The following is a 13163-nucleotide window of genomic DNA, read 5'->3' as shown; positions in this document are numbered from 1 at the left end:
AAAAAGCTGAAATTGCTATTTGCAGCTTTGAAAAACTGGTTTTTTTTCAAAGCACACGGAGCTACAGTGCTCCTTTAATGAAAATACCCACTATCAGACTGTTTTTTTTTCTTTTCCAAAAGCACTTTTACAAAAAAGTTTACCAAACACTCTGCTGATTTATTTCATAGCCACTTATTCTCACAGCACAGCCGCTTATTCTCACAGCAGTTTTTTTTTCAAAGCACAGTCGGTTTTAGGTGATCCACAAAAAGAAAGACCTATATTAAAGGTCTTATTATACGCTACTTAATAAATCAATAAATTACAATTTAACGGTATTCTAAATTAATAATGTCATTTTTCGCAAAGTTAAAAAAGTACAAATATATTAGAAACAAACAGATCACTCACTGACTATAAATTTCATGTCTCATGCTCTTCCACGAAATCATGAGGAATGCAGCATAAAACATTATGTAAAATATAAAAAGACAGAAAAGGGGCAGACTGGTAAGTCAATGTCAACAGCAGAGAAAGCAGAAAGTTGAAGGGTGAAAGTTTCACTAGTTTAATTGACAGAAACATGACTCTCCAGACTCTATTACAAAAGAAACATCAAACATGCTGAGTAATAACATAATGCCCCTACTTCATATCATAAAACGTTGTATAGGAACATCCGTATATGGAGTGACTCACATAACAATTGAGCCTTACGTGTGTATCTCACATATGCTCATTCTTTGTGTGAGTGTCGTCGTATAACCTATATACAAGATTTATGATCTCTACATTATAGCATACAAGTTTATACCTAAAATTGACCATGAAAAGTAGAAAATAGCCATAAAAATAATATTGAAAAACACATAATATTACCAAATTTAATAATAAGATATACAGAAACTTATCAAATAGGTAGAAAATTAACCAACTCTTAGCACAATATATATATTAGTTCACTCCACAGTGAACTTATTCAAATTAACTAGTTCAGATGCCAAACCCAACATAAATTGAGCAAGTCATAAATCAGTCTATAACAAAGTAAGTTATGCTGATAGAAACTTATTCCATGGCTAATTAAAACAAAGAAAACATCACGTCTTCCGGAGACGATCGAACAAAGCGATCGAGAACTCTCTACTTTCCAGCCTCAGCCTGCTCATCTTCAGACATTTCACGCTCCAGCTGTGGGGAAAAAAACAAGAAGATTAGAAGATTCGTGGGAAGTCAATTACCATGAAAATTAGTGTGTATCTCTGTACTTGTCCAGTCTAGAAATTATCAGTCAATGTATGTATTTATTTTTTATCATATGCACGATAAATATGACATCTACATAAGGCGTTGAAGAAACAAAAACATTAATTATCCTATAGCATATAAGCTGAGAAGAGATCAAATTAGTTAAAAATTATATGTTTAGTACCTTGGCAATGCGAGTCAGATGCTCCTTCGTGGCATAATATTCAGTCTTGAGGCTCTCAAAAAGTATCGGGCACCTACAAACACAACACCTTCCTTAGACAAGAATTTGTATAAAGGGTGGTGTTTCTATAAAACCATACATACATAATTTGAAATTAGGGACACTTTAAATAAAACCCATAATTTATGGGATTAAAAATAATAAAATATAAATTATACTCTCTATTATACTGTGTGTGTGTATATACACATATATGTATGGGTACATTAACCAAAATTAACAAAAAAAGTTATTGTACCAAAACATGGATACATTCTCAAATCAACGAAAAAGAATGTACTCATATAAGTTTAAACATGGATTAAAAAATTTGAATGGATTTTATATTAAAAAAAGGGTACATTTTACATATAACAAATTGATATATTTGAGAATGGGTACATTTAAGATTAAAAAAATTGAAAAATTATATGAATAGGTACATTTAAGATTAAAAAACTGAGAATCTTTTTATATATAAAAAAAAACTAATAGGTACAAACTTAATTTAATTTAATTTTTTATTATTTTGGAAACGTTTGAATTGAAAATTAATTAGAAGTTCAATAGAGGTGTGAGTATTAAACCCTAAATTAATTACTAATTTTTATATTAAAAAATTATATAATAAACATGTAAATTCATTATCACATTAATGCTAAGGACTTGAATCAAAATTTGAGAACTAATAAGGTCTTAGTCAATGAACAGTAAAAACTAGGGACCAGATACTAATTTTTCCTTGAAATTACCATTGTTCTGAAAGAAAAAAATAGAGAACTTATAATCGTCTAAGAGACGAAGGCAATATATTACTCTAAATAATTGACGAAGAATTTGAAATTTTGTTGGTTGTGGAAATTGAAAACATGTTTTGTTCCCTCAAACTTGGTTATATATGTCGAAGAACATGATCAGCTGATCATTAAACATGTTAATTAGAAGCTTAATTAAGTGCTGATGTGTGTGTGTGTGTCTGTATATATATATATATATATGAATGATATGATATGATATATGGTGAGGGAACAAAGTCTTACTCTTCTTTGTTGTTTTCTGAAGCACATGTATCCCAGAGGTCTTGCGAGTAATTGGCCAACCGAGTACAACCGTAACTGTAAGTCCAAAATTAACGCATCAATCTTAGCTAGCTTTTGAGTTTGATCAAAGCAAAAGGTTATTATATAATGCACAACAAAAAATGGAGAGGTGATGAAAATTAAATTTTTTATGATCATGATCTATAAATTATCTGCGGATGCATGGTAATCAGTGGCAAAGCCAGAATTTCTTGTGAGGAGGGGCCTCACACAAGTATAGAAAAAGAAAAAAACAAATAGTGGTTATAAAATTATGAATGCAAAAACATCATAAAAATATTCAAATAATTAAGTAGTCAAAATTAACATATGCAGAGATAATTTTATATATTTATAGTAATCATAATTATTCTTGACAAATTTCATATTTTAAAACCATTGCATGATGTCTTCTATACTACTGAAAAAATTATTAAAATTAATGGAAAGAATTACTAAAAATTTTGCAAGCCCTAAAACTCAAGTAAGGTGGGATAGAATAGAAACAAATATTTTATAGAGAATAATAGAGTTTTACAAACCTTATTTGTCCTTTATTCAATAAGTTTGGGATTTGGAATGACTAAATATATGAAATTCAAGAAGAATATGGGGAATAGCTCTGCCAATGCATGAGTAAAAGACAATTTTATTAGTTAAAAATGAATGATGGGTTTTAATTTACGAGTTTTATTGATTTGTAATAAATGACCATTTGAAATATTACTCTTAATTCTAGGATGGGATTTGGATGAAAAGATAGATAAATAATTAGATAAGTGTTGAGAAGAGTTGCAAAGCAATAGAAATAGGTGTAATACTAATTTTGTTTTTTCAAGTCAGGGTAGGCTTAGGACTACTCTAGTCCTCATGTGGCTCCGCCAGTGATGGTAATAATATTTTTATTTAAAATTTTACTTATGTAGAAGCTTTATAAATTAATGCACTATATGTGATTCAGTTTAGATAGATCTTAGACACCAAATATCTTTTTCACAAGCATATTATTTAAGAACACACACATATATCATACACGAAACAGCTTAATATGAAATTATTAGCAATCAATTACGTACGTCTCGGCACATTCCTTGATCTTCTGGGAGAAATGTTGCACCATGGCATAGTTGGCATTAGCCTCACTCCTAAAATTGAATTTTCTCCAATCAATATATAAATAATGTAAAAACACTTGATTATTCTTAAAGGAAATGGTGAAGGAAATTACAGATTTGGTGCGAGCTCTTCTATTTTCTTTTCAATAGTAGTAAAGAACTCAGCGAAGAGATCTTCGTAAGGGCGAGGATCCTTTTCTTGTAACGCTTCCATGTCACCAAAAAAGTCTTCAAAAATGCCCTGCAGGAAGCATGGTTGATAATTAGTCTATAAAATTCCTATGCATGTGTTCAAGGCGAAACTGCGGTGGGGAATAATTGAGAAAAAGTATAAAAAAGTGGCAGAGAAAGTGAGTGTAAAATTTGAAATTAAATTACTGTAACACTTACATTGTTTAAAAGCAATAACTACAGCCTCTTTATTGCAGAGAAAGTAAGTGAGTGTTTAAACCCTTCTTTGATATCATAATCTTTATTCAAGTAATCGAAAAGACTACTTGATACACAACTAACATTATCATATGTTTTTTTCTTTCTCTGTTACATTAAAACTGAGAATATTGACCTAAGTCACAAAAAAAAAAAAAAAAAAAATCCAAACCACTGACCTAACGTTGAACATATATAGATTATCTGAAATTTCATATCAATAAAATATACTCTTTCCCAAGTTAATTAAACAAAAAGAAAAAAAAAAATAGATTAAGTTTGTTTCTTAATAAAATATATGCATTTCATTAAGGGAGACACAAACATCCATATAATCTTGCAACGGATGGAAGAAATTATAACATCAAACTCCAAACAATGACTTAAAAAGATAAATTAATCAAAATAAACATAAGCAGATCCATTAGCAAATAAACGGAATAAAGAACTAATGGGGTGAAGTGAACGTAATTACTCGTTGTTCCAAGGAGCCGACGAGTAGCTCGAGCTCTCGCTCAGCCATTCTCCAAGTAGAGAGAGAGAGAGAGAGAGAGAGAGAGATTAAAGGATGGTAATGCTGTCTCGAAAGAGAAATATGCATGCATGATTTTATAGCCTCAGACTGAGATTCATGTTGTTTTCATGGTTCATACGATGTCTGAGTGGTCAATTCGTATGGTAGAGAGTTTTGCATGTATTCGGTTTTCATGAGCTTCGCGCTGTCTGATCGGCTACTTTCTTCATTTTTGACCAACTACGATTGTCAAGTGGGGACCGGTTCAACCAAAACCCGGCGGACCCGAACTATGAATTTTACTTCATATATGGGCTGGTCTCATACCAAGTACTAGTTCGGTTTGGGCTGATAAGTTATCTTTTGGGCTAAGGTAGAAACTTGCCCGAATTAGTGCCTGCTTGGAATTTGAAGCACACGACCTCTATATGTTTCTTAATGAATGCGTGGCTGGAATAAAATCTCATTGTTACTCAATCTTCTACAACTTTGATCAATATAGTACTTTGTTACTTTGATTTGTTATTTATGGTGTAAAATTACCATGTAGATTAGTATATATTTAAGTCTTTAATCTCGGATGGGTTAAATGCTTAGACGCTTCATTCAAATCTTCCTCTTATTGTTCGTCATTCTTTGCATTTGTATGGTGTACTATGTTGCTAAAAGCATATCTTATGTAAAGATTTCCATTCTTAAAGGGGTGCATTGTGTATGGATTTAATGGAGTTTACCTGATTAAAAAACTCAGGTGTATTCTGAATCAATAAATCACATTGTATTGAAAAAAGGAAAAAAAATCCTTTTTATGACTTCTAAAAAGTCTCTAAAAATCTTGTGGTATTCCATTATAACTTTCTACAAATCTACAAAAGTTTAGGTGTATTCAAAAGTTCATTGGTTTTAAAGGATGTTAAAAAGTTATGGACTTTCACTTTTTATGCTATATTTTATGTCATAGCAAATCCAAACTCTCCCTATAAGATTTTGATGGACTTTCATAAACTTTGATACTCCACCACCCACCATAATGCAATGAGGATTACTATTTCCACTTCCATCACACCATGTCTAACCATGACCATCCCCACTACCATGTTGCTGCCATCGCCACTATTGTTGCAACTGTCATCACCACTGTTGGACCATCATATCACTTCCTCTACCACCACCTTGTCATACTCATAATCATCATACCACAACCTCCTACAATCATCTTTCTGCCGCCATTGACACGACCACCATGATTGCCACCTATATAGTACCACCATGTTACCTTAGTCGTCGACACCACTCCCACCACTATCTTTACTACCATCCCCCCGTCACAGTCCTCATCACCTTAACTTCGTACTGCCACCTTACAAAGTCTTTAAACTCCTTTTAAACTCTACAAAAGTCTTCATTAAACTCTCAAAAATTTGTTGAAGTCTACCATTAAAAAAATTGTAGATTTCATAGAGTTTCTAATAATCAATAAAAGTCTACGAAATCTACAAAAGTCTATCACATAAACAAACCTTTGCAAAAGTCTATAAATTTTGAATATAATGACTAATATAAATTTGGAATGCAATAAACCCCCATCGACCTACATATATTTTGAATTTTAAGATTTGAGAGTATTTACATAGGTTGAGAAACATTGGAGTCAATACCCAAATTTTGAGTTTTGGTAATTTTGAGTATGAGCATTTAATATGATTGGACTTATAACTCAAACTTTATTGATGTGATGTTTGGACCCCAAATACTGGTTTGGGCCGAGTTTAGAATTGTTCTCTGCCCGGAAGCTTTGCTTAGGGGCCGGCCGTGTCCTATTAGGATGAGGTAGTTGAATCCTCATACAATAAGGAGTCTCAGTAGGATGAGGATGCTGAAACTTGGGAATAAATGTGGTCTGATAAAGGGTTGAGTTCAAAGTCCTAATAGGAGTAGGATTGGTCGATATGAGATTGGATCAGGGTAAGGAGTCCTAATCCGAGTATAGTGTTGATTTGATCATAAGCAGGTTTGCTACTATAAATAGAGGCATGAGTGCACCATTCAAGGCCTCTCCAACTCAACACACAAACTACCCTGCGCAAACCCTCGTTATACGTTAAACCTCTCACCAACCTTGAGATTTTTATTTTCTTTTTTCGCCGACACATCTTTAGTTTGGATAAACAGCATTGTGAAGGCAATCGGCGAACACCTTCAGTTTGGATAAACAACACTGTTGCCGTAGAATCAGCCAACCATGGAACACCTTTAGTTTGGATAAACAACATTGCGTCGAGGCCGACTGGTTATCTATCCAAGTTTCGGTCGAGAAGGGTTTGTGAATTCTTATTGGCAGAGGTCATCTCACTAGCCTTCTCGGCGAGGTGAGATGTTACAAGTTACTGGGCTTGACACATTGAACGTCAAGTTGTTTTATGATAGGATATTCGCAAGTGAGTTTTAGAGTTCGGCATTCTGACGGCCGAACCACATTCACCATCAAGACATACATCTCTTTTGAGTACTTGTGTTCGTATAGTTTGATGTCGATTCGGCATGCTTATACTCTTACGAATATAATCATTGTAACCGAATCTGGCGCCGATGATTTGTGAACTTCGCAAAACTAGTAGCCTTGTCTTCAGGCTCCAGAATCCGAAGGCCGAGACGTGTTCCTTCATCGACCGCATTCGCAAGATTCAGAAGTTAGCATTGCACCCAAAGCAACATCAACAAATTTTACTTACCGGCCTAGCTTAGCTGTTGAGTTGGCATGCCCTGCACATAACTGAATGACGTAGTTAGCTTATTAATTACTCGGCATGCGCGCCACGTAGGCTTGGTAGTTTTTAGGGTCAACATTTTGGCACACCCATCGGGACCAAATGCTAAAACTACAAAGTTCATGACCATCGAGACACGATCAGTTAATAAGAAAATAATCATGGGAAAGTCAACGACCGATCTGCCAGTTCAGAATTCTGGACAAGAAGTGTGACATGTGCGAAATCCCCCCATTACTGTGACCTTTGAGGCTACAAGTGTGACACACCAAGAAAAGGAAGTTTGTCTCGGTACCCAACCCCGAAACATAGAAGTACCCAACCGAATATTAGGCGTTTTCATTGAAGGAATAATGAAGGACTACAATGAAGACGGTGGTGAAGGCTCTGACCCTCCAACTAGGTCGTTTCTTCGAAAATGACTTGACGAGCAATCTCAGTAGGTTGAACAGACAGTTATCCAAAAACTGAACAGTTGGCTCGAGGTAATATGAAGTAATGGTGAGACATACACCTAATTGCTTGAATTATTAGTTAGCAGAGTCTTCGCATGGGGACTTGCTGATCAGTCTCGACAATTTCCACTCAAAAGTAATTTGCTACAGGTCGAAGTAGGATCTACTCGGCTTAAAACAATTGACTTGGAAAAAAAAAGAAGGATCAAGTAATAGGTCAGATGGATCCAACCAGAGAGTGGAAGTAGAATCCGTCGATATGGTCAAGGTCCAAAGGATGATTGATTTAGCCATGAAAAAAGGGGTCGAAGTTCCTAAAATTCATCCATCCATATCCAACTTATGTGGAAAAATTCGAATATCCTAAAGGCTTTAAGATCCTAGATTTCAGCCTTTTTGCTAGAGAATTGTCCTTGTCCTCGTTAGAACATGTGGCCCAGTTCACTGCGTAATGCGGAGATGTTAATAGTGATTTCCATAAACTGTGACTGTTCAACTTTTCGTTGATGGGCTTAACATTCACATGGTATATCAACATCCCACCAAATTCCATCCAAAGTTGGGAGGAGCTAGTCAAGAAATTTCACGAACAATTTTATCGGTTGGGGATGGAAATGTCAGTTTCTTCATTGGCTAGGATGGCTCAAGCATCTGATGAGTCACCAATGGACTATCTTACAAGGTTTAAATCGGCCAGGAATTGGTGCCGAGTACCTCTACCCGAAGTCGAATTTGTTAGGCTTGCTCTAAATGGGCTAGACGTAGAGTACAAAAAGAAATTTTTGAGGGCAAACTTCCGAGGTATGTACGAATTAGCCCAACATGTTAAGCAATATGATTATTTGCTCTGAGAGGAAAAGATCTCGAAGTCCCCATCCCGAGGAACGATTTACAAAAATCCTACGGTCAGCTATGCATCAGCCGAAGGCGAAGATTCCCAATATGTCAGTATGGATGTGACTGAGATAGTAATAGATAAACCATATGTCTGCAAGGCATTGACTCAAATTAATTATAAGGATGCCAAAACCCGCTCACCCACTGAAGAGATGGTAAAAACATCAAAAGTTTACACTTTTGATATCACCAAGGTGATGTAATTTTCGACCAGTTGTTGTTAGCAAAGATTATCAAACTTCGGCTAGGACATAACATTCCTAAGGCCGAAGAGCTTAAAGGAAAGATGTATTGCAAGTACCATAACTCGACTAAGCATACCACAAACAATTGCGTCGTGTTCTGTGATGATATTCAAAGCTAGATTGATAAAGGCAAGCTAAAGTTTCCTGAAAAACAAATGACGATCGACGTTGATCCATTCCCTTCAGCAACAGTTGGCATGGTAGACGCCCATTTGCCCAAGAGCAAAGGGAAAGGGAAGGCCGAGTTTGTCCCAATACAACACGTCCCAAAGAAAAACTCTCAGCCACGACTCAAAAGGGAAGGCCGTAGTTGAATTTATGTCAGACTCTAGTGTAGAAGAAATTGACAGGCCGATGGTTTTGGGCAATTGGGCAGCAATTGTAAGTCGCGAGTCATATTAACCAAACCGAAGGAGAAACAGCCTCAGACTCTAACACCACGGCAACCATCCAAGGCCGCGGTGACACCTCCAAAGGAACTTAGCGAAGGCCAGAGCCAGAAAGTGTTCGATAGGCTCGGTCCTCAGGAACGGACAGACGGCCCTACCTCGGCCAGACGACGTCTTGATTTCGAAGTGCCATTTTATAACGAGGATTATTACTCGCGTAATTCCAGCAGTTCAAGTTCATCGGCGAATCAAAAAACCTTCAAGGCGCCTGAGCCACGCGACCAACGTTGGTACAGATACAACTCTCCCACTGGTATGTATACTGCACTATCAAAATCTCAAAAACGTCGACGCCAGTGGATAGATTACATGGCTCAATGACAGGCAACCCAGACCATTTTATCACCTAAATGGCACCCGAAAAAAGTAATAAGAAGCGGAGATGACCGACAAACCCCAACAATCATGGTTGAATTACAAAGGCGAAAGGGAACCGATCGCGACTTTGAAACCACCATTGAAAAGTCTGAGAAGCGCATCAAACTCCTCATTCGGCTTGGGAGATGAAAGTTCATTTCGAGCAGTTTGGGAAAGACGCCGAAAGCAAACTTCCCTTGTTACCCCCGCAAGAGTCATTAATAAAAGTTCGACGGAATCTACACCCTCAATTCCTTGGCGAATCCTTGGAGTACATGAGAGAGTTTCATAAATAATATACAGCTAACGATTTGTATGACCTACCCAAGGCATGTCAAGAAGCTCTCGACCTGGCACTAACTTGTCCTGATGCTGAACAGATTATCCAAAATACCATCGATCCAACAATGAAGGCCAGGATCCAGCACCTACGAGAAGCTAGGGTCCTTAGCTTCGAGGTCAATCCATACACGGACATTGATATGGCCGAGCTTCATTTTTCTCTTGAAGACCTTCAATACTTACGACACCACTTCGAAGTCTTCTCGGCCGTATGTCTCTTTGGTCTTACGGATAATGAAAAAGATCGGGTGGCACGTCTAGACACCTACCTAGACACAAGGGACGTCTGGATCGCCTATGAAGAATGAACTCGTAATGCACTGTAGGGGCAAAGTCAGACATCCTAAACAAACGAGCTCGAAGACGACAGTCAGAAGGAAGCAAGGTCGGGTTACATATCACAAGAGCAAGTACCTGTTGAGGCACATGATGATCAGGCCGAGGATGCTCTAACGTAAGATGTTGCAGTCATCGATAACCCGGAAAACGACGACCAAGATTCAATGGGCTCTTCAGTCTTTGAGAACATGGAAATCAATATGGTTTATGTTCTACTTGCTGAATTTCAGCCAACTGCACACCAACCAAATTTCTTGGATGGTGATGTGGTTGCCTAGGAAGCAACACAAGTCGATTTCGTCGCCACCGCCGAATATAGGCAAGCAAATAACGATGACAAACTTAAAGTAGCTCTGGCCATATTGTTTCCCCGCTCATCCTCAGTTAATCTTTAACATTTAAAGTCGTTGTATGTCACGGCTCACATTGAAGGTTATCGAATCTTTAAAATTTTCGTCGATTGTGGGGCGACGGTCAATATCATGCCCATATCCATCATGAAAGCATTAAGACAATCCAACAACCAACTCATCCCATCAGGAATAACCATGAGTAGCTTCGTAGGTGACAAATGCCAAACCAAATGAGTGCTCCCTTTAGAGGTAAACATTGCGGGTCATAATCACATAATCGTATTTTTTATCGTCGACTCCAAGACCAAGTATAATGCATTGCTCGATCGGGATTGGATTTATCAAACGAATTGCATTCCCTTTTCTTTATATCAAGTTCTCATCTTTTGGGACGGAAAATCAGTTGTGGTTCATCCGGCTGATAATCAGCTGTTCGAAGCCAATATGATTCAGGCATGGTATTATGATGATCATTTCGGTTATATTACCTTACAGGGTTTGAACAAGGAAGGGCGACTGACTTGAATTTCGGTCCAGAAAACGATCGAGGTAGGCGCCAAGACTGTCCATCAAGATTTGGCGAGACTTGGGTTGGCCGATTTGATCACCGACATTGTCTAAAGAAAGACAGGACAGACGTCGAGCCGCGGTTTTATCTACCATAGAAGGCCTGCTGGCCCACTGGTATGCTATTTCCAAACACCCATATTCGGCTGTTAACTTAGTCAAATTTTTGGCCGAATAAGACAACGGCCCCATATAATCACTAGACAAAGTTCAGGTTGCACTAGTCAAGCTCGAGGATAGTTAACCTCAAGTAAGATCCATTAGAGAAAATAAATGTTGGAACAGCCGAAGAGCCACGGCCTTTGTTCATTAGTGCTTTGTTACCCTAACATGTAAAAATTGAGCTTTGTAATTTGCTTAAAGAATTTAATGATTGTTTTTCTTGGAGTTACCATAAGATGCCTGGTTTAGATCGCACACTAGTTGAACATGAATTACGCATCAAACCTGGGTGTAAACCATTCCGCCAACCATCTCGATGATTCTCGATTGAAGTACAACTCGGCATAAAAGATGAACTCGTTTGACTTTTAAAAGCTGGGTTTATTCAGACAGCTCGATACGTCGAAGAGCTGGCGAACATCGTCCCCATTTTAAAGAAAAGTGGTGCCCTGAGCATTTGTATTGATTTTTGAAATTTAAACTTGGCAACGCCTAAAGATGAGTATCCAATGCCAATTTCAGATTTCTTAATTGACGCAGCGGCATACCATGAGATCTTATCCTTTATGGATGGACACACTGGTTATAACCAAATTTTCATCGCCAAAGCTGATGTCCATAAAACCACTTTTCATTTCCCCGGGGCATTCAGCACATACGAATGGGTCGTCATGCCATTTGACCTCAAGAATGCCGGTGCCATTTACCAACGAGCCATGAACACTGCTTTCCATGATTTGATTGGTACCATCGTCAAAGTCTACATCGATGATGTTGTAATCAAATCAGAACATCGACAGACATATTGGATGACCTCCGTTGGGCTTTCCTACGTATACATCGGCACAATCTTAAGATGGATCCCGCCAAATGTGCTTTCGACGTATCAGCCGGTAATTTTTTAGGATTCCTCGTACATCATCATGGTATTGAGGTAAACAACAACATGGCTCGTGCAATCATCAATGCCCCATCCCCAACGACTAAGAAACAACTAGAATAGTTGCTTAGCAAGATTAACTTTCTCCGTCGATTTATTGCTAATTCGATTGGGAAAATGAAAGCCTTCTCCACGCTTTTGAAACTTAAGGATTCTGACATCTTCGAATGGCGTGCAGAACACCAAGAGGCATTTAGGTAGATCAAGGTCTCCCTAACAACTCCACCCGTCCTTGTCTCACCATGACGTGGCAGGCTCTTAAGCTATATATCTTGATGGCCGAAGAATCCATCGGATGCCTTCTTGCACAAGACAATGACGTTGGGCAAGAACATGCCATTTTTTTACTTAGTCAAAATCTCAATCCACCAAAGATTAATTACTCCGCTGTTGAGAAGCTTTGTCTCGCCCTATTTTTTGTTACATCAAAACTCAGACATTACATGCTCCCGTCAGTCACTCAGGTCATTGCCCAGACTGATGTTATTCGTTACATGCTCACTCGGCCGATCGTAAAAGGCTAAATCGACAAGTGGACGATGGCCCTCTTTGAGTTCAGCTTGCAATATGTGCCCTAGAAAGCTGTTAAAGGCCAAGCGTTGGCTTATTTCTTGGCCCAACACCCTTCCCCGTACGAGTTCGAGGGCAATGACGTTGAAATCGGTATGGTAGAAACATGTGATAATTACTGGACGATGT

General features: G+C 37.6%; 1 protein-coding gene across 1 annotated transcript; it reads right to left on the bottom strand.

Annotated features, from left to right (window-relative positions):
• Positions 1-908: 908 nt before the first annotated feature.
• LOC108169595 (histidine-containing phosphotransfer protein 1-like) lies at positions 909-4647 on the bottom strand. The gene is made up of 6 exons (XM_017323095.3): positions 4552-4647; positions 3761-3888; positions 3609-3677; positions 2494-2568; positions 1415-1487; positions 909-1173 (listed from the first exon to the last, which is right to left on the bottom strand). The coding sequence occupies exons 1-6, from the start codon at positions 4597-4599 to the stop codon at positions 1126-1128; spliced, it is 441 nt and encodes a 146-aa protein (XP_017178584.1). The 5' UTR covers positions 4600-4647; the 3' UTR covers positions 909-1125.
• Positions 4648-13163: the final 8516 nt, after the last annotated feature.

The sequence above is a fragment of the Malus domestica genome, chromosome 11 (assembly GCF_042453785.1).
Source record: "Malus domestica chromosome 11, GDT2T_hap1".
Lineage (NCBI taxonomy): Eukaryota > Viridiplantae > Streptophyta > Magnoliopsida > Rosales > Rosaceae > Malus > Malus domestica.
This window is presented reverse-complemented; position numbering and strand designations above follow the sequence as displayed.